The sequence below is a fragment of the Pongo pygmaeus genome, chromosome 2 (assembly GCF_028885625.2).
Source record: "Pongo pygmaeus isolate AG05252 chromosome 2, NHGRI_mPonPyg2-v2.0_pri, whole genome shotgun sequence".
Classification (NCBI taxonomy): Eukaryota; Metazoa; Chordata; class Mammalia; order Primates; family Hominidae; genus Pongo; species Pongo pygmaeus.
The window spans coordinates 122277676-122301017 of NC_085930.1; the positions used below are offsets into that span (position 1 = coordinate 122277676).

The 23342-nt window shown below is 39.4% G+C and overlaps 1 protein-coding gene across 2 annotated transcripts in view; it reads right to left on the bottom strand.

The window, feature by feature from the left end:
* Nucleotides 1–20723, bottom strand: part of STT3B (STT3 oligosaccharyltransferase complex catalytic subunit B) — a 106925-nt gene extending 86202 nt beyond the window's left edge. For both annotated transcript variants that reach the window (XM_063662090.1, XM_054479486.2), the window contains exon 1: nucleotides 18338–20723. In XM_063662090.1, coding sequence (XP_063518160.1) covers nucleotides 18338–18651 — 314 coding nt within the window. In that variant the 5' untranslated portion in view covers nucleotides 18652–20723. The remainder of the gene's footprint in view (nucleotides 1–18337) is intronic.
* Between the last annotated feature and the right edge of the window lie 2619 nt (nucleotides 20724–23342).

A 23342-nucleotide genomic window follows, 5' to 3' on the forward strand; every position in this document is an offset into this window, starting at 1 on the left:
CATCACCCTAGACTCTGTCTACCACTCTGTTCTTCAAAGACTATCAATAAACAGGCTCTCTTGAAAATAACCCTTTCTGTAAAGATTTACAAAGCCACCTATAACAGTTTGTTTGCGAAGTGTACTGTTAAGATTTTACACGTACGACTACCAAAACTGGCCAAATTAACATGTATTCGTGGGAATGGTAAATGAGAAAGCGACTAGTACCACCAACAGAAATGACCAATTATGGATGCTAACGTAAGCATAAAATTTAGAATCAGGAAAGAGGCCGGGCACAGTGGCTCATGGGGGTAATCCCAGCACTCTGAGAGACCAAGGTGGGTGGATCACTTGAGTCCAGGAGTTGAAGACCAGCCTGGGCAACATGGTAAAACCTGTCTCTACCAGAAATTTTTCAAAATTAGCCAGGCGTGGTGGCATGTGCATGTAGTGCCAGCTACTTGGGAGGCTAAGGTGGGAGGATAATTTGAGCCTGGGAGGCGGAGGTTGTAGTGAGCCGAGATGACACCACTGCACTCCACCGTGGGCGACAGAACAAGACCCTATCAAAAACAAACAAACAAACAAACAAAAAACACTCAAAAACCACAATCAGGAAATAAAGGAAAGGAGTACAATTCAACAAAGGGAGAATAAAAACAGAAAAGTAAAGGGCAAAAGACAAAGTGTTAGAACACCTCAAGGATTATTCTATTCTTTCTCTTTTACCCTATTAGTAGGCCCTCTCAGGCTATATAAGGTACCAGATCTTTCTTATAGGACTAAGTACCACTATTTGCAACACTTCATATATACCCAAAATTTAGCACTAATAGGGACAGAGAACAACCAAGGTAATACAGTACAAAGCAGCTAAGGCCAACTAAAGTTGGCATTTCAATCTACCTTTTATTGCTCCTGCCATCTAGTGGCAGGATCAAAAACGAAAGGATGCCAGAGTGATGAACTCTATTAAAAGTAACACATGGAAAAAAAAAATCCCCCCTCAATAGAACGAAAAAAACAGCCTAAACTCAATCTCACCAAGTGATACACACGAGCACTGTCTAGATAATCACATTAAACATAGCCAATTTTATAACTAATTCATAAGGATTACTAATGATATATGAGAATAACTTTTTTTACTAGGTTACTTTTACTGGGTTAACTCTGAAGGGAAAGACTCACAAATGTCATACCACCATAAATGTGGCACTGTACAGTTGCAACTGGATCTCAGACTACTCTCACAAACCTCTCTCTCTGCTCTTGCAACTGATGGGTGGTCATTTTGATTGAAGCGGAGAGCATGTCATAAGCTTCAGATAAACAAAGTACCTGTTTCTCTACTTTGAGCAACACAGAGAGAAAACCAAGGGGTGTTTAAAGGCTGCAAAAATGTCTTGAAGACTCCTTAGAGCGCCTCTGCATCTTCCAATTTAAAGTCAGATGCATGTGCAAATCAAAAAAAGAACACACAGAGCAAAACTTTTGAACACACATTAACTGAAAACAGGATTCCTATTTTAGTACCATCTCTTAATTTCTGCCTTAACTGGCAGTGACAACTGTCAATTTTTATCAGTATCCATTTGAAAAAGGAGGGTCTATTCTGATTTATAAAGGACATTTACTAAACTAATTGGAAAAAAAAGCAACTGACAACAAAAAAAAATTACAGCAAAATAAGAGGCTGTTAGAGCATTTTAATGGCACTAAAAAAATCTGAAAAAAAAATCTAAGATCGCATACAAAATAGTATATTTGATCAATTAAAACTATCCGGTGACACTTTGCCCAGCTAAGCCCAATAGAGATGGAAATCTAAATAATGTAGGCAGAAGGGATGGGCACAAGTGTTCTTTCTCTTTATATAACGCACGCACAATGTGTATAACATATATTTAAGTCCGGCATAACCATTCATATATTATAGAAACAAATCTCCAATAAATATTATATGTAAACATGTTATATTTACATTTCTTTATTGTTACTAGATATTATCTACATTAGACATATGATTACACACTACTATATAAAGAGGATTTCTAACAATTATTAGATATAGAAATTCATAATACACATTTAAGTCAGACCCATAGTCATATACTATAAATATAAAATTTATAACTAACAAGCATTATCCATAGTAATAATATCCCATGGCCCACAAGTTGGTGTGATGAAAGAGCCAAAGTGGTTGGACAACTAATAAACTCAAAAGCAAAAATGACCAACTTTCTGAGGACAGTCTTGGTGGAAAGCAATAGCAAAAGGTAAACTAAAATAAAACAATCACTCAAAATAAGCAATGTATACAGGCCTGAGAACTTAACTATCATAGAGGTTAGTGGTATAATACTCAACTTAGTCACCAAGACAAATCAGGAGAATCAGGGGGGATATTATCAATGAGCAGATACTCAACTGTCCCATTTGAAAAGAAAAGTATGTTCCTAATGTGGATATACTTGTTCCTAATGCAGTAATTCAAATAAACAAATAAAAAGATTTAAAACATTGAAGAATGTCAGTCCTAGTTTTATCATCTCTACGACTTTGGTAAAGTTACTTAGCCTTAGGCCTCAGGCTCCTCATCTATCAAATAAAACATCTACATCAGTCTTTTCCATGAATTGCATGGAACACTAATTAAAAAAAAAAATTAAAATCTTACAGTGATTCATAAATTAAATATGGTAAATACTAGATTAAATAAAATTAACAGTTAACTGAACAACTTCTTAAGACTGTAACATGGTAATGCGTATTGCAAATCAGTATCAAAGAATGCAGTAAGCAGTTTTTTTCCCAAATTCAAATTATCAAAGATTATTTTGCTTAGAAGTGTAATTTCTGGAATATGTGGTCTACAGAACATACTTTGGCAAAATAATAATTTCTTTGTGCTCGCCAGGTATGAAGTTTGTTCCATATTACAGGGAAACCAAAACTTATCTCCCTCAAAGGGGGGAAGGTTCTTCACCCCCTTTCCAAACAGAAAATATCAGCAAACTAATGAGGGAGCAGAGAAAGAAGAGAATACAAGGAGAATAAATCAGTTTTCTCCTACCTTTAGAGACAGGTTGAGGAGAGGTGGTCAATACTGAACTATAGGGAAGCTTTAGCATCCTTAACATATTTAAAATAACTTAAATTTCTGTAAAATAATAACATGCATTAAACTCAGAGAATAGCATGTTTGGTATACTCTATTTTAAAATTCATTTTGAGAATACAAATGTTAAAAATACATTTATTAAATTTTAAACGGGCTCATTTTGTCCCCTATTTTACAAATGAGTCATTTGTAAAACAGGGAAAAAAATGGCTGTTTTTTTTCCCCGGTTTCACAGAAACATTTTTTTCCCTGTTTTAAAATGGCTCATTTTCCCTGTGTTACTATGCTCAACCTGGTGAAATCTTTTTGCCAAACTACTTGACACTTATACTTTATCACAGTAACATTATATCAGCATTATTATAGCAAATATGTTATACTTTAGTTTACTTCTTAGGCAAGGATAACTACCTCTTTAAGACACTTAAAATGGAAGAATTCGGGGCAGGAAAGAATGAAAATGAATGAGGCTCAATCATGCAATGGCTGGAATCACCACTCCTGTTCCAACCAAACAGGAAGGTAAATGACCAAACATTACTTGGTCAAAAGTCTCAAGATGCTCTGCATTTCTTTACGTGTCCAAGAATCCTTCCCCTAAGTATTATTATTTCCACTCTGTCTTTGAATGTTAGATCCAAGAAATCTGAGGTGACATGAAAATAAGTCATGCTGCCTGAAGCACTGCTTTTACACTGCAGAGATATGCTGAGGTGCCTTCAACACATAGAATTTTAAGGATCAGAAACTATACTTTTACACAGAACAAATCTTCCTAATTTGAAGGTTGGGAAGAAGTGTCTACAAATTTATTAATGTCTTTTTGTACTTGTTCAGGCTGTTTTATCCAAAGCTTTGCATTTTGGAATTCAGAATTGTTCTGTGGCATTTCAGTTTAAAGCAACTGAGTTGTACTTGATGCGTGCCTACAGCGTTCTTCTGAGATGGAGTCTTGTTCTGTCGTGCAGGCTGGAGTGCAGTGGCGCGATCTCAGCTCACTGCAACCTCCACCTCCCAGGTTCATGCAATTCTTGTGCCTCAGCCTCCCGAGTAGCTGGGATTACAGGCATGCACCACCATGCCCGGCTAATTTTTTGTATTTTTAGTAGAGACGGGGTTTCACTATATTGGCCAGACTGGTCTCGAACTCTTGACCTCAAGTGATCCTGCCAAAGTGTGGAAATGACAGGTGTGAGCCACCGCACCCGACCTACAATGTTCTTTTTAAAGTATATAATGCAAACATTTGAATATTAATTATAATAAATCTCTGGCTTCTATTATAATTTTGAAAAATATTTTGCCACTACATTTAAGATGGATTTTGAATATGCTGGCAGAACCTGGTTGATCCAAATGAATAATTTAGAGAAAAAAAATTGAGGAATAAGGAGGGCAAATAAGACTAGAAAGAACTTGGGGCTGAATTTACTGCCTACTCTGTCACTCCAGGCAAGTCCCCTCACATCAAACATCCTCAGTCTACTCATAGCAAAAGTCACAGTTACATTAAAATTTACTAGTAAATAAAAATACTTGTAAATTCTTCCAAGCCTCAATTATTTGGAGGGGAAGGGGTATAACAGGTAGGTTGAGCAAAGCATCATGCTGATTCATAATTGTACACCTTTGCAAATGCTATTCTTTGTAACAAAAATGTCACCCTGGAGGCTGACTTCAAGGCCTGTCCTTTTAACACACTAAGCAGTACTCTCTCATCTGTAAAATGGGGGCAATAAAATATCTAATAGGATTGCTTTAAGGACCAATTAGGCACAAACTGGAATAAGATATCTGCAACAAATTTAACCCAGACTTAGGATGCAAAATACGTATACATAAAACCTCCTACTAAATTAGTGAGACTAAACAACCCAGTTTAACACTTTGGGAGAGACATGAACAGATATTTTACAGGAGATAAAAATGATAAACACACTGTGGTAAGTGTTTCCAAAGATGACCTTAAACAATTCTGCCCCTACCTGTATATGCATCTCAACATTGAGCTAGGTCTGTGTGTATTTTGAGAACGACAAAATATAGTTGAAGTTACTTGTGTCTATTCCAAGCTTAACCCTTAGCTGACCTGGCAGCTTTCTCCCTCTTTGAAATGTTCTCTTTCTCAGAACCCCGCTGCAATGCTGAGGCAGACTAAGCAGTCACATGGAGGAGCCAAAAGCCCCAGCTGAGGTCCCAATGGAACAAGATTCCAGATGACTCTCAGCTGTCCAGGCATCCCAAACATTCTAGTCCCAGCTGACTACAGCCTATTGAGCCTCCAGGTGACTACAATCATCTCAGCACCTCAGCTGACACATGAAGCTGAAGGACTCCCCACTCAACCCACAAAATTGTGAAATAATAAAATGCTGTTTTGTCACTAAGTTTTGGAGTGGTATATTTTCATAAATAACTGAAGCATATTTTGACAAAATCCCACTCCCAGGTATATACCCCAGCAAACATCCACACATATGCATCAGAAAACAGTTTTAATGTTCATAGTAGCATGTTTCACAATAGAAAAAAAACTGGATATTCAAACGTCTGTCAACAGATGTATAAATGAAAGTCAAAGAGGAGGATAATAAGGTAATACCATTTTTTAAGCTCCAAACAAAGCAAAAATTAGCAATATATTGTTTACACAGCAGGGGTGTCCAATCTTTTGGCTTCCCTGGGCCACAGTGGAAGAATTGTCTTAGGCCACACATAAAATACACTAACGATAGCTGGTGAGCTAAAAAAAAAAAAAACCACTCATAATGTTTTAAGAAAGTTTACAAATTTGTGTTGAGCCACATTCAAAGCCGCTCTGGGCTGCAGGGTGGACAAGCTTGGTTTACAGATATATACATATGAGAGTTTTATTAAAAGATGGCAATGGAAACGTTAAACAAAATTCAGCATAATGTTGCCTAGTGCTAAGGGGGAAACTAAGGGGACAGGCTAGAGAAGAAACACAGCCAGACGCAAAATTGGTAATGTTCTGGTTTCGTAGTTGGCTAGGAGGTTCACAAGTATTTATCATTAAGTTTTATAATTATATATAGAATATGACAGCCCATTATATATGCAAGTTGTATGTTAAATATACTTCAATTTATTTAAAAATTTATTTATAACTTTATATTATGTTGTGATTCTTATACAGTTATAACATCACTTAATGTTATATACTCTTTTCAAATGTCCAGAATGATTATTTCAAAAGGAAAACCTTTCATATAACAGCTGTTTATATTTGACACTTCATTTAAATGCAGTAAATTATTTTAACAACCAAAATAAAGTATTTAAACAGGTGAAAAGATCTTCCTAATGAAGTGACTGATTCATCTTAACAACTTTAGAAAAAAATCCTTATTTAAAAAGATTTTAGTTGCTCCTCAAACTCATGACTTATGACTGGCCTTTACAGTTTTAAGATTAGATTTATTTCATCTACTTCACAGTTTCATTATCCTGTTCCTTCAAATGCCATAAAGCTGCTTAGCATATTAAAATAAAAGCCTTCTTTAGCGATGGTCTAGAGTAAAAATAATCTTGGGATTGCAATTAAACTTCTATGGAACAAGGTTATTAAATTTTAAAAATTAAGAGCATATGCAATGTTCCCCCCACTCCCTGAGATGGAGTCTTGCTCTGTCACCCAGGCTGGAGTGCAGTGGTGCAATCTCGGCTCACTGCAACCTCTGCCTCCTGGGTTTAAGCAATTCTCCTGCCTCAGCCCGTCTAATTTTTGTATTTTTAGTAGAGACGGGGTTTCATCATGTTGGCCAGGCTGGTCTCAAACTGGCTAGTCTGGAACTCTTGACGTCATGATCCACCTATCTCGGCCTCCCAAAGTGCTGGGATTACAGGCATAAGCCACGGCGCCCCGTGGAAATGCTTTAAGTGTCAATGTATTCAACAAACCCTGCTCACTGTAATAGATTTTTTAAAAGGCACACTGATGGACAAAGATTTGTTTTTAAAAGAGCACACATTTTTAAAAGCAAAAACATCTTGTGAGATCAGTACAGCATACTGTTTTAGGATTCACAGGAATACTGCCATTATTACATGGAATGATTCTATAACTAAAGAGCTGACCATTTTGTCAGGATTCAATGCATAATAAAAGAAAATAAAGACTTTATCTGGTTTATTTAACCCACAATATCTACAATATTCAATGATCCTCTCCAGTAATTAGACAAAAACAAAGCTATTTCCACTGCAAAGACACTTTAATGAAGACAAGCAACTTATTTTATCCCTAATGAGTATTTTTATTTAGTATCCTTTAACCTCTTATGGGAAAGTTTAAATGAGATCAGTCAGAGCTGTGATGGTTTCCTGAAGTGTTGCTTAATTTGCATATTACTTAACTATAATCATAAAGTTAAATCAAGAGCCATGAAACCAAATGAATCATTAATCCAACCCCACCCAAATTCATCATGTGCATGAATTTAGTATATTCTAACTAATGCCTATGTATGCAATGATAATTTCAATTCTTACTATTCCTTCGCATCAGAATATATTTCTCAAGTTCAATTAAAATGGCAGCTTGTGAATTTTACTTCTATTGCTGACATCTGTCTTTTTTCATGTCTCATTTGAAAAATAATAGAACTTTCATAACTCATATGGTTTTTGGATATTAACTAGTCTGTCTTCTCTTATTCAATGTTCCCTAACTAGTGAGTTAACACTTGAGACAGACCTCTCTAAGAGTTACTTGTACTTGGAAGAAACAGGAAACTAAAATCTTCCTCAAAGTTCCTCCCAAGTTATCCATCCAGCCATTCATCTCCCAATTGTTGATGGCCGTCATGATGCTCACATATACCATTTCTTCCATAAGCATTATCTCCTTTCTTCATCGTCAACTCTTTCCTTCTTCTATAAAGAATAATATATGTGTATTAAAAGTGGGATTATGATGTTCACTGCACATGTGATCTTACTGACATCACAGTCAAATCCAAAATTTCAAAGTATTGCACAACAGAGACTTACTGTACTATTACTATTATGACCAAAACATAAAATGTGGTTACCATTAAAGATAAAGGGTCTGTCTTAATATTCATTGTGCACTCACTATGTTCCTAATACTGTGTAGCATATTCTAGAAAGATTAGAAAAATGTTCTTGCCTTAAAGAATCTTTTGTCTCCCTACAATAATAGTAGTAAGTTATTATTATATTCCTTAGAGGAAAAATGAGCACCAAAATTTAAATCATCATAACAGTAACTTACCAACTTTGGCAAAGAACAAATAACTTAAGTCTCCTTGAGTGTTTTTACATACACAGGTGTTAAAATCTTCAAAATGGCTCTGGCCTAGTTAGCCAAATACACAGTCCTAAGTAAAATTTAGTTTGTTTTGTATTAATAAAACCTGTACCTAGACCTCTCACGTAAGACACAGATGATCAATTGTGATTTCTGAGAGAAGTAGGCCTGGAATTTATTTCTTTCTCTCTTTTTTTTTTTTTTTTTTTTTTTGAGAGATGGAGTCTCACTCTGTTGCCCAGTCTGGAGTGCAGTGGTGCAATCTCGGCTCACTGCAACCTCTGCCACCTGGGCTCAAACAATTCTCCTGCCTCAGCCTCTCGAGCAGCTGGGATTACAGATGCCTACCACCACGACCGGCTAATTTTTGTAGTTTTAGTAGAGACAGGGTTTCACCATGTTGGCCAGGCTAGTCTTGAACTCCTGACCTCATGATCCACCCTCGTGTAACCCAAAGTGCTGGGGTTACAGGCGTGAGCCACCACACCCAGCCAGCCTGGAATTTTTCTTAATAGTCAATATATCTCAGAAAAGAATCTCCATTTGAGGAATTCTACAAGAAATACACTAGAGGCGTTAAAAATAGCTTAAATCACTCAGTTGGACCATCATCCAAATAGAGCCTAATTTGAGCCATTTATATTACTCTCTGGCAGGTACACATGGGATTTAGTGAAGATGGGATACAGTATGTATACCTACCCTAAGACACTTGGTTTAAATATTAAGTTTGAATTCTGTAGGAATACTGGCTGACTAAACAGAGTTTGAAGAAAGACAGTCCTAGATTTAAATTTTTCTTCAACAAAGAATTAACTATGACAGAAATGCAATATATGCAAAATTGCTAAATCTACACAAATAAACAACAAAATACCTAAAAACCAGGATTGACAATCTCTACAAATATATCAATACAGCAAACAGTCCATGCTCAGGGTTTTCTTAAATTCCTCAGCTCAGACCTCCACTTCCATTATTCTCTTTCCTGCTTTCAAGAATTATCAAGCAACCAATCCCTTCTTTATGCCAATTTTAATATACAATACTTTAAAATAATAGTTGACAAAAAGCCATAGTTTAAAAACCAGTCATTTTGAATGTATCTGATCACCATTTGTCTCCTTAAAGACAATGATGTCTCTCTCTTCTATCCCACCCACTTTCTTGTATTCTTGGTTTCTGTAGAAAAATTAAATCTCTGGACAATTAGTACCTTAAAACAAAGTTGTCAAAGTTACTCTAGTCAAAGATGACTCCACCTCAAGGGTTCAGCCTTGAGATGTTTTTTTTAAATCTCAAGTGAAGAATACCTTCCCCTTCTCTTTTCTAGAGGCACTTCCTGCTATAAAAGAACAGGCAACCCCGTCAGGTGAATAAGACACCTGGTTAGCCAAATTATTGCTGAAATGCTGGGCGTGGTGGCTCACACCTGTAATCCCAGCACTTTGGGAGGCCGAGGAGGGCGGATCACGAGGTCAGGAGTTCGAGACCATCCTGGCTAACACGGTGAAACCGCGTCTCTACTAAAAACACAAAAAGTTAGCCGGGCATGGTCACGGGCACCTGTAGTGCCAGCTACTTGGGAGGCTGAGGCAGGAGAATGGCATAAACCCAGGAGGTGGAGCCTGCAGTGAGCTGAGATCGCGCCACTGCACTCCAGCCCGGGCAACAGAGAGAAACTCCATCTAAAACAAACAAACAAAAAAATTATTGCTGAACTTTATTACTTACATACATACTGTCAACAATCCTTGGATCAACAAGGATGAATCTTAAAGAAAATGCTCAGCCAAAAAAAAAAAAAACAAAAAAAGAAAAAAAAGACACAAAAACCACAATTCTATTTATCTGAAGTTTAAAAATAGGCAAAACTAAATTGTATTGTTTAGCAATGCACACAGAGTTTACCACCTATGAGAAAAAGGAAGGATGTCATCACTATAAAGTCAGGGGGTGGAAGGGATTGAGAAACACACCAGGTCGTCTAAGGTAATGGCAATGATCTTGATCTGGGTAATAGTCACATGGGTGTTCATTATACTTTAGACTTATATTTTTCAGGATGTGTCATACTTCATCATAAAAGAAAATTGTTTTAAAAACTGAAACTGAATTATCTTTTCTCCTCTAATGAAATCCTTTGCAGAACTCATTTCTTTGCTCTTGTTTATAGAAACATTTAAGACTTATTTTCAAAGAATATAACTGTACAAGAGTGCTGCCTCCCAATAGTTCTGTACTCCATTTCTGATGTGGGTTACATAAATAAGATGTATAATAATTTACTTTAATAATAAATCTTCTTAAACTGGGTATAGTCTACAGGTGTTACTGGTATTTTAATAGGCATCCAATAATAAACGTGTGGTAGGCATGGTGATCACAAGTGAGTTTCCAGTTATGATCCTTTTCTCCAACTCCTTATGGCCTGTGTTCTCCTTAAGATAAATTTGGTCAGCAACAAACAATAATTTAAGCTGTGGATATACTAGAATTTTGAAAAATCACACTACATTTTAATTTTTTTAATAGTGTGGACAACATAAAATTTTACCTTCAACATTAGTATTTGTATATATACGCATATCTTATACGCTACAACATTATCTATCTATTGTGGGGCGGGGAGGCGGGGGACAGAAAGTGAAACAAAGCACCAATATTTAAAGTTTAAAACAATGCATTTGAAGGATTTTATAGGTTGGAGGGATAGCCAGATATCACCAAAGAAAAGAATATCATACTGGGGAGAAAAGTCTTTACTTGAGAACAGCTAATAAACCTGTAAGGCATGAAACAAAAAAGAAAAGAAAACCCCAAAAGAAAATATTATCAACTTGGTTATCAACTAATCATTAATACTTTAACACTTAACTAATATAAACAAAATTGCTTTAAATGTCTTTATGCAGTAACATTTCCCTTTTAATAGGAATGAGCAAACAAGGTAAAAAAGAATAAAGTTTTAAAACTTATACTGCTAATTTATGGAGATTACAGACAATCAATACACACAATTTTTTAAATAATCAATTCCAAATGAGTCAAGCTTCACACAAAAGCTCTATTTGTTTCCATATCTAAGCCTGAATTGTCAACATTTACGATATTGTCAATTTAAACTGAGTGGTACAAAGTAACTTCCCCTCATCTTCTGAAGTAACAATTTCAAACAACTTCTCAAAATATTCCCTTCTACAGCAAACATAGGTGCAAAGAAAATGGAAAAGAATCTAGCCAAGCTATAACTGTATCACCTTAGAAAAAGTATTATCCTTCTGGTCCTTAGCTTCTTAGAAAATAGAAACAGGCGGCCAACACATACACTAAAAATCCTGTGGGTTATAGAATTCTGAGTCTACTCTGAAAGTTCAGCTCTCCATCTCCCAATTCCCTTAACTGGCATGGCTTAAGACTTCCAATCTCATTATTATGAACTTTTTATAGACAAAATAAATCTAAATAAGAACAATATTCAGTTAGATTTGATCATCTTTTCCTCTCATTCAGCTACTCTCTTCAGAGTTTCTGAAAATCCCATAGTAATTGAAGGTTAAAAGTCTTAAAACCATCAACTCATCTCTTCGCTCCATCAAAATAATCAAAGTAATCAGCTATTATCCAACTAGTAAGTTTAGTTAGCTACAGCCCAGATTGTGAAGAGGTATTCTGATAGACCAGTATTTTAAGACTTAAGTTGGGGCACTTGAATAGAAAACATAAAACAGAGGACACTTTTATTTAAGCTGGCCCTGGAGGCAGAGGGTGTAGTAAGAGGAACAGACTTTGTAGTCAGGCAGATCTGTATCCTTCAATTCTTGTGGGAAATACTGAATTGAATTATCTTTTGTCTATGGAAATAAAAGATGTTACCTCATCTCCTCAATTCTTAAGATGTTACTGGATTGTAAAACACTGTAAAAACTAAGCATCTACTATCATTTAGAACATATATTAAAGTTATCCTGCAACATTAAGTTCCACAGAAAGAAAAGAAATAGACACAGTCGAGAGTGGTCAATTAGTGCCAACAGTCACAATTTTTTAGAGATCTGTTTGTCAACAAATAGTACAACCTTGAACAACATAAAGAGGCATTCACTAATTTATGTACACATTATATTCCAAAACACGTTTAGATGTTTTTCATTTGAAACTATGAAAGTATTTTTCCAAAGACATAAAATTCTAAATAGTGGTTAGATTTCCTGGCAAGCCTACAAATGCAGATTAACATACATTTACCTAAATATGGGAGCCTCTGGGGCAACTGATCCTATCTCCCCCAACGCTAATCCTCACCTCCTAATATATTCGACTTTAAAAACAAACAAAAAACCCTACAGTATTACCACTTTCTATGAATTTCTAAATTCCCAGAAATTACTCATGGTCGGAAGTAGGTAAGAAGAGGACAACAGAAGCCTTCTCAAAAGAGTTACTGGTTTAAATACAAAAAGCATCCACCAGAATCAGGTAGATAGACGGTTGAAGACAGAGTAGCAGGTTAACCATTTACAGGTTTTCCCCTTTCAACGGTATTAATTTGGCCCATATAGTATATCAGTGGGTCCTATACTATTTGGAAATGTTTTTCTTTTTTCCTATTTATTGCAGGGATTTACAGAAGCCACTTTTGCAATCACGCTAAAGCTAAACCATTACCTCTGGATGAAAGATGGCAGAGACAACAGGCTGACCTATAAAAGACTTCTAATAATTCAAGGAATTTAGGAGTTTCACATAAATTACACCTAATAAAACCAACATCAACATCAATATCCATCTAACCACTTTAGAGTTTCTTCTGAGACATCAGATTCAGCAAACTCAAGTCATTTAACAGATGTGGGGCTAATACACTGATTTACAACGCACTCAGGTAAGTTGCTAACCAAAACCTGGAATGATGGAATCTGATCCTAACTTCAGTCTGAGGATACTGAAACAGCATGTATATTCATATGTTCAAATAATATAGAAAACAAACACTATGCAGAAATAAATCCTCTTTATCATGGCGTTGGGGAACAAAGATGGCATTCTTCGTATCATAGTAACAATGTCTGTCTACAAGAAGGATTTAAAAGTAGTAATGGATAGGAAGATATGCTAAAGCAAAATACTAATTGTAGAATCTAGGTGGTTAGAGTATGAGTGTTCACTATAAAATTCAACTTACTTGTGTACTTGAAAATTTTTATAATAGTTTAGCAATAGGTCTGTTGAATTGTGGGGTCCTTATATTTCAAGTTAACTGCAGTATTTTCACTCTCTAAGATCATTAAGTTTTAAAAGTAAACAAATTGAGGGGAAAAACATGATTTGGTCACTTGAGAATAATATTAACCTTTCCATCCTTCATTTCTGAGAGCACGTGTGCACAGATGAATACTAAGATATAACAATAAAGATAAATGTTAACATTTTCTCGAACACTCAAAACTTATAGAGAGTATAAAAATTGATTAGGTACAGAAGGGCTAAGTTAAGTTAGCCCATATTCATTAACTGGGTCAGAGATTATGATGTAAATCCTTATATTGAGTTTCTAATGTTTATAACCAATGTTGTCTTTATGCAAACTACTCATGGCAGTAAGGGGCATGCAGTCCTACCCAAGTTAACCTTTAAGATATGAAAACCCTAAAGGGGGAAGGAAAAGTCCCAAGGGCATTCATGACAGACCCTAACTACCCTAGGGCCTATACTTCATGAAATCCATGATTACTACTTATGGAAGCCATCACGCTCAACCGAAATGGGAGTAGTACCAATCTTATCATAAATTCATACAATTTAATTGTCAGTGAAATCAGTAATCAGTAACAGTGACACCTGGTCTGAAGTGCAGCTGGACTGCTGATGCTAATGATCCCACAAAGTGACTTTTTAAGATTTGGGGACGTTTGCGTTCTAAAACTGGTTTGGCTACCAATTTGTCTTCTTCAGAACTGAGGTCAACAGCCTCTTTTTGTCATCTGCAAAGTGAAGGAAAACATGGAGACCTCAAAGTACAGGAAGCAGTCCCCAACTTCTAACACTTTATGTTCCAAAGGTTTATCATTCCTTTGAAAACATATCTGTACTAATTAACCAATTTATACCATGGTTTCTTTGGAAAAATTGCATTCTAAGTTCCAACTCTAAATTGCAACTTTCTGCCCAGCAAAAAGGCATCTGCTGCATTTTTGCTAACTACAGCCAAAACCTAAGGCTCAGAGAATTCTCTCTAGGGAGAACCCACTTTATAACCTGCTAAGGCAGGGAAAAAAGACAGCTCTCACATAGGGAACTTCATTGCTTCTATGGGAAAGGCTACCACAATTGAACAAGATAATGGGTATGGAAAAGGTATCTGGCTAATATAAAGTAAAAGTATTATCACTTACAATATAAATATGTAGAAAACGCATTTTGCTCCAGATAAAAAGATATAGTTAAGTGCTGTTAAAGTGGTTGATTAACCAAATATTTGGCAAGTACAGACAATATATTTTCAAACTGCTTCGTCCTATCTGTTCAACTCAGCTGATAAGGGAGGAATTACTAAAGTGAAGTCAAATTGTTACCAAAAATCTTGCTAAATTCTAAAAAAGTGCAGTGTACTTCAATAAATAAATCACACACCACCCCTTATGACAACTGGTAACATAAATAACTTCGGTGACAAATTTAAAAAACAAGTATAACTCTGTGACAAGAAGTCACTTTCAACAGCTAACTTGAGTCTTTTACACAATTTAAGAACTACTGTAAAATTTAACGAAATAGCTCACAGAGAAAGTAAACCCTTCACTAAAATGACTTTCAGAAATGAAACCATTGATAGAGATATGGAAAAAGAGGTCAGGGAAGGTATGAGCAGGCCAGAATAAATTGGTTTGTGGATGCACAGCCTGAGAGTAACATTTAAATATTATTAAAGGTCTGTGTCATTGCTATATGATATGATGGTGATCTGAGCAGCTCCCAAACTGGAAACACTAGAGTGTTCAGCTACAGACCAGTTAAAGTGTTGCGACTATTAGTAGCTATAGAAGAAAACTAGATTTAAAAGCCCAAAAAAGCTTTAAAAGCCCAAAGTAATAATGGCAGGCAATCTACACATCTCCCTCCTTTTAACCTTTTCAAAAAGAATGACTGTAAGAATTAGATAAGAATGAATGAGATGCCTAACTACGTGAGATCTTCAAAAGACATGAAAAAAAAAAAAAATGAGAAGAAAATGAGGTGTTTTTTTTTGTCTGAAACTTGATTCTCTCATTAAGTCACCTGAATTAGACATTATATTAGATTCATATTGACAAATCTCCATTCATGGTAAGGCATGGGGACAGTCCATTATTATACAAATCTCCTTACTACTAAGCAAGATTATCTAACATTATGAATATAAACATTTAATTAAGAAATGTCAACATTAAAACTATATGCAGAATACCTAAATTAAGTAGCTCTTTAAAACAGAGATGTATACTTTCAAATGATAATGTGTCAGAAATGCGTTTTCATATATATAAAAAATGAAGCAAAACATATTTTCTTTTTTGAGACGGAGTTTCGTTCTTTGTTGCCCAGGCTGGAGTGCAGTGGCGCGATCTCGGCTCACTGCAACCTCCGCCTCCCGGGTTCAAGAGGTTCTCCTGCCTCAGCCTCCCAAGTAGCTGGATTACAGGTGCCCGACACCACGCCCGGCTAATTTTTGTATTTTTAGTAGAGAGGGGGATTCACCATGTTGGCCAGGCTGGTCTCGAACTCCTGACCTCAGGTGATCCACCTGCCTCAGCCTCCCGAAGTGCTGGGATCACAGGTGTGAGCCACCGCGCCCGACCAAAACATATTTTCATGTGCATGAAAAAGAGTTATGCCCTCCAACCACACTATTGAAGCTGGAAAAAGAAAACTTTTAATACTTAGCTACACTAAAAAAAATAAATAAATAAAAATAAAAAATAAAAAAATTAGCCACTTTATCTGTTGAGCCTTTTCATTATTGCATTACTCAATTTTAGTGGGGATCTTTGGCTGACTTGATGCAGATTTCTAATCTTAAGGAAAAATGACAAAAATCTCATCATTCAGTCGTGAATTTTTCTGCAATCTTTAATTTCAGCTCCAGAGTTACTATTAAACAGTAGTTAGCCTTCCATTTGTAAAAATGTTACTATGGAAATATTCACAATTTTGTTACCTGAAATGTTTGGTCAACCATGCATTTCTGCTATTTTAATCTGAAAAGAGAACTTTCTCTTTTCATATTGTCCAGTAAATACTAATTTTCATTTTCTGGTTCCAATTTCATTTTTATCTAATTTGCTTAAGTGTTTCAAAACAAGACCACCTAATATTGTGTCAATAAGCTTTCACAGGTATTCTTAGGCTCATAAATAGTCTACACTAACATATTTTCTTCTGTGATTGCACGTTAACAAAAAGGTTTTTTTTTTTAAAAACTAGTGTTAGAAAACAAAATCAAAACTTCTAAAATTGAATGAAAACATTTCATGGAAGACTGTCACAGTAATTAACTGATCTAAACTGAATTGTCCATGAGTGGGCCCCTCTGGTGTTCAATAGATGTTGCAGTACCAATTTTTCTTTCCATAATGCAGAACTTAAATCTGGTATATTACTATACAGGTAAGTTACTGCCCCCCTCCCCCGAACACTTATTATCTATATAGTTAGTAACACTCAAAAAAGATTTTCTCTCTTTGAATCTCAAATGATAAAACACATATCCTGAAATTTAATTAGGTCTAACTGTGAGGAAGTAAGATTAACTCAAGGTTGACAAGTCAATAAGATACACTAGTTTAAAAGGCATACTCTCAGGGGAAAATCCTAATTCAGGGGGAAAAATCCTAACTCGGGTTGGGCAAGTTGCGAAAAAAAGTTAAAGCAATCTTCCCATCTAGATAATTCACAGACCAATGTAGTGTCTAAGTTAGCTAGTATTGTTAAGAGTGGGGTAATTTCCTAAAACATTCAGGTCAGTCCTTTACACCATGTGCAACTTCGGTATTACAATCTAGGACTCCCATCACCGTGGTACTGTTTGCTCTTATCCACAAACCTTCTTGCAGACCAATAAAGGAACTAATGCAATGCTTTCAGATACTGTGCATAACACACTAAGGGTGACAGTGGCTAACAGGGTAAGGATCTTGTTCTAAAAAGCAACCCAAGACGATAGTGAAACAGTAAGGTGCTGAGTGCACTTAAGAGCTCTGAAAAAAAGCCACTCTTTAAAATACCTAATGATAAATAAATAAGAGTAGCTGGCTTTCAGATCACTTTCAGGGGTATTATTTCCTTCCCTCCAACACCCCACTCACTCTCCTTTTCCCTTCTCGTATCATGAGAGCATAAAAAGAAACAGTAAAAGCGTAAAACTGCAAGGGTGAGCAGCCGGGGTTCCGGCACATCTGGACCCACCTCCAGCGGCAACAGGGCAGTCCCCCTGGCCGATTCCGTCTGAACTAGCAAAAACGCGCCCGCAAAAATGAAAGAACGCGAAAGCAGCGGGCGAGGAGGGCGGGGGAATCGGGCGAGAGTCCGCGGAGGAGCTACCTGCCGGCTCCTGGCGTGGCGGGTCCGGACTCAGCGACCAAAGCGGGCTGCGAGGGGCTGCACCCACAATCCTGACGACTGCACCCATACTCCTGGCAGTCTTCACACTAGCCCGGCCGAGAGTCAACGTTTCGCTCCCGGACCCCGACGCCCCGCCTCAGGCTGCACGGGGCAAACTTCGCCCACGGGCAGGGGGCGCGCCCGAAGCTCCGGGATCCGCGCCGGCCTCAGCCAGGACGCGAGCGGGGCTCCGCGGCGGCGCGCGGCCAAGTCGAGGAGAGCCGCGGCGGGCAGAGGAGCGGGTCCCGGTTCCCCGCGGGCTACGGGCGGGGGAGGGGCGGCGGGGCACTTACCAAGGGTCGAACTCGTGGATGATGCTTTCGAAGCGGATGACGGCGAAGAGGCGCGAGCTGAAGCCGGCAAGCCAGGCCAGGAAGAGGATGGTGAAGGAGAGAAGCGACTGCCACCCAGCCGGCTGCGACAGCCCCCCGGACAGCCCCGCCGGGGCCGGCTTCGGCGGCGCCGCGCCGCCCGCCGCCTTGTGCGCGCACTGGGCCCCGGGCCCGTGGTGGCCGTGCCGGCTGTTTCCCAGGGCCATGAGGCCACTCCACGGGGACGAGTTGAGGGACGACTTGTGCTTGCTCTCCGGGGCCGAGGGCTCCGCCATGTTGTGCCCCGGCGGCGGGTCTAGCTCTCCTCCTCCGCCGCCGCGGCCGCCTGGTGCGAGGGGTGCTGGGCGGGGACCCGGAGGAGGAGGAGGAGGAAGAAAAAGGAGGAGGAGAGAAGAGCTCTGCGCGCTCCCGCCCTCAGCGCCGCGAGGCCGGCGGACTGGGGGTGGAGGAAGCGGCGGCAGGGAGTCTCCGCCTCAGCAGCGGCCGCGATCGCCGCTCTTTCAACCCAGATGGCCTCTGCGCCCCCCTAGCCATCCGTATCCCCAGTGCAGCTGCGGCGGCGGCGGCGAAAGCCGACGGGACGAGAGCGCCAGAGAAGAAGCAGCAGACGGAGGCGGCACCACGGCTCTGCGAAGCAATGACATTCCCTCTCTAGCCCGCCACCCGCCCAGCGGAGAGGAGCAGGGGGAGGAGCCCCCTGGAGTCCAGGCGGAGCTCAAGCAACCTCTGACTCCGCCCCCGGCCCGACAGGAACTGGCCCCTCCGCCTGTCACAAAGCGACAGGTCCGTTAGGGGGCGGGCCCAGAACCGCTGCGCCCACCAATAGGCGCGCGAGCTGGGGCGGAGCTTGACCCAACCGTCTCCCCCTCCTCCTCCGCCCCATCCCGGCCTCGCGCCGATTCGCCCAGAGTGGCCAAGCTGCGCGGCTACGGCTTCATTGTCAGTTGAAAGACGCGGTTTCGCGCGCCTGTGCGGTCGGCGAGAAAGGGTACTAGGCGGCTCCGCTAGGTTCATGGAGCTGAGCTGGACCGAGGGGCGGGAACTGCGGAGCGGCCTCGGTCAAACTCGTCTTAAAGGACGCGGAGAGCGCCGCACCGACCAGCAGGACGCTCGCGGGCTCTCCGCGGTCGTGACTTTCAACCCGCTTTGCGCGGAGCCCTCACCACGTGACGGCCGCGCAGGCGCATTATCGTACCCCTCGGCGCGTGGGTCGGGCCGAGGGGTTCTGCCGCCCGTGGCGCTCCTCGCGAGCCCGCGGAGGCAGTGACACGGCCGGCCCTGACTGCGCTTCACGTCCCGCTTCCGGCTTCTGCGGCTGCGGGAATCCGAGAATGTGAGCGAAGACAAGTTTTCCGGCACCGAAAACTCGTTGGAACCGGCAAGCGCGCCCCTAGCTCCGGCAGGCAAAATGCGACCTTCTCTCGCCCTTTTTCCTTTGTACTCCTAATTGCAAAACTACTGTATGTTCACTGGAAATATGGGAAAATGCAGAAATACGTTAACGGCTGCATACATTCCGTCGAGTGAGTGAGACTAACTTACTCTGGACGTTAAGCTGTTTCCAGTTCTAACTTTACTAAATAATAACAGAACGAAGGTTCTTGTGCACGTCTACCTTGTATTTTTATAATTCCTTTCCTTTCCCCACTTCCCTCCTTGTCCGCTAAAATAAAGTGCTACCAGATAAACTCAGGGCAAAATGAGCTTAAACTAAGTGAAGTAGTGGGGAGACTCGAATTGCTCTGATGTAAACCCCATAGAAAGTACGGAGCTTTCGGCGTAATCGGTGCTCAGTAAATACTTGTTCATGTCAATTCACAGCTAGTTGTACATTTTATTAGGTAAGTAACATCTGGATATTAAAGGGCATATTAATGTAAAACTATAAAGGCCCTGAATTATTTTCTTAGGTGATGTAAATTTTTCTCTTTAAACTACAAATTGTGTTTCAATATTAATAGAGGTCTTTTCAAAATATTAGATAAATGAACTAGTTATTTTGAGGTAGTACTTTGAAAGTAAAGCAACTCCAGCTACCCTTTTAACCTGCTAAGTGATTACGTTTTGTCTTGTTTTCTTAAAAAAACCATAAATAGTCTTATTACGGAAATAATGAAAAGGTTTCCAGAAATAGACTTTCTCACCGACAGTTTAATAGCCGACATTTATTGAACGTACACATTTTAATGAGAATTAGGATAAAATATTAACTGCCTCTGTTATACAGAGAAAGATGACATGCTTTTCCTCGTGGCCCAAACGGTACATGCTGAAATGACAGCAGAGGATTTTTGTCTGTGTTCCCTGAACCAAAGTTTTATCAGTCGAAAATAAAATTTGTGTTTTTGTTTTAATTTGTTTGGATATTTGTATTTTATTGTCTTTGTGTGTCTATTCCCTATTAAGTTCTACGTTATCTTCTTTTGCTTCCTGTTTTGGCTGTTTAATGGCCATAGGCCTGGTCTGAAAAGTGACAAAGTGAAATAGTCCCAAATTGTTGCTTACTAGTCATGTAGCATTGGACAAGTCACCTGCATGGGTTGCCCTTTCTGCTCTTAAAGTCAGTTGTTAATATTAAAAAAGCTTATCTGAAAGCATTTTAGGAAATTGTTAAGGAACGTGCAAATACAGGGTAGTGGTAAAGGTAAAAAGCATTACGAAAACCCCTTGATTTTTGACCTTCATTTATTCACTCATTCATTCAGCAAGTATATATTGAACTCCTTTATGCCGACCACTGTTGAGTGAACTGGGATGCATCGGGGTTCAGCTAGCAACAGGAAAGACATGGCTCCTACTCTCACAGAGTTCACCAGCTAGCCCTAGGAAGGGAGGTATTAACCAAATCATCAGATGGTTCAGGACCAAAATGCAGGGTGAGAAACACTGTGGAGGACAGGCACATGGGGAATTTGATCTACATGAGAAGGATGAGAAACATTACCCTGAGGAAGCAGCACTGGAGGTGATGATGAACGGACTAGGAGAAGGAGAATGGAATGCGTTAGGTAGACAGAGAAGCACGTGCAAAGGCCCTGCAGTGGGGCGGGGGAGGCATACGAGTAACCCAGAAAAGTGGCTGCAATGCAGACAGTGGGACAAGGTGCAGGAGGAGTCAAAGGAATGGCCAGGTAGTGTAGGTCCTTTTAAGAGGTGTTTTTTGCTTCATTTTAACTTCACAATATTGAGAAGCCATAAAGGGTTTTAAGCAGTATGTGGTGTAATTGAGATAGAGGGAGCGAGTTGATCACATGTGTGTTTTGAAAAGATTACCAAGCCTGCAATGTGAAAAGCATTTTGGAGAGGAGACCAGTAAGAGATCTACCTGAGAATTCAGAGATTACTTTTGTGAGGAATGTGCTATTGTGGAACCACTAGAGAACCCATAAAAATAAATTGTAGCATTGTGAATTCACAATTTCTAGCCTATCAACATGGAAAAATGGTTTACAGTTTGTGATGAAGCTTGAATGTGTTTGCCCCTTTGCACTTGAGGTTCTAATGCTGCTAGGTGCTTGTAACATCCTCCTGAGTTCAAATCTTTCAGGAGTCAGTCAAACACTATGGGTGCAACATGATGAGCAGAGTGGTGTGCCATCAGAGGCCCAGCTTCCAGGGGAAGGGAGTATTTGAGCTGAAACTTGAGGGGTGAGCAGAAGTTCACAAGACACACCAGGAAGAGGGATGGGGGATTCCAAGAAGGAACAAGGAAGTCCTTCAAATTAATACACAAAGTTTAATATTAATGAAGGTGCATTGGGAGATGAGACTGAAAGAGAGATAAGAACCAGATTATCAAGGACTTGTCTGCCTGGTAAAGGAGTTTATTATTCTGTAAGTAGCTGGGATTCATTGAAACATTTTGAACAACAATAAAATGATCAGACTTGGTTAACGGAAGAAAAAAAATTGATAGTAGTATGAAAGATGTACTGGAAAGGGTGAGAGTGGAAGCAGAGAAACCAATAAGGAAGCATTTACAGAAATTTAGGCAAGAGAATTAGGTACCAAAACTGGGACAGTAGGGCCCAGAGAGGAGAGGACTGATAGGAGAGGTATCAAGAGGGTAGATTCCAGAAATTGGTGATTGGGGTAAAATAAAAAGTAGGGTTTAGGACAAATCTGGAGTTTCTGGTTTGGTTATTTGGATGGAAAGTGATGTCTCAGAAATAGGGAGCAAAGGACAAGCAGCAGATTTGGATGGAAGATGATCAAATCAGCTTTGGAGATGTGATGTTTTAAGTCCCTGTAGGACAACCAAGAGGAGCTGGATAACCGACACTTAAAGAGATGTGATGTTCAGGAGGAAGGGTTTTCTGAGAATAAAGGCTTGGGACTCCATAGCTACGGGTGAAATTTTGCTGGAATCAAGGTTATAGACAAGGAGAGAAGGGTTGAGGATACAGCCCTAAGGACTTCCCAAATTCAGATGTGTGTACAGGGAGCCCAAGATAGAGCAATCAAAGAGAAGAAAGAAAAGCAGAGAGAGTGATGTCCCAGCAGTGAAGAAAGGGAAATAAAGAGAAGTCAGAAGCAGCACAAGGTACAGAGAAATGGAGTGTGACACAGCTGAAAAGTGTACCTTTCTTTTGGCAACCAGGAGTTCACCAATTACTTTAGCAAGGTCAATTTTAGTGGAGTCATAGGGGCAGAAACCAGATGGCAGCAGGTGAGAAGGGATCAGTGGCAAGGGATGTGGAGGCAGGGAATGTATACCACCCTTTCTAAAAGTCTGGTTTCAAAAGCACAGACAGGACCAAATCAGACCAAGAAAAAACTAAATTACGATCCGCAGTCCCTAGCATTTCCCACAGTGATCAAGAAAAGATTTAAGTGCCTGTGATATGTCCCAGGAATGACACAGGTCGGAGAGTGGGTTTCATTGTTCCTAGAGGAAACACAAACAATAAGACATGTACACTTGTACTAGACACACTACACTAGGGGCTGCTACGGTCTGTAATAT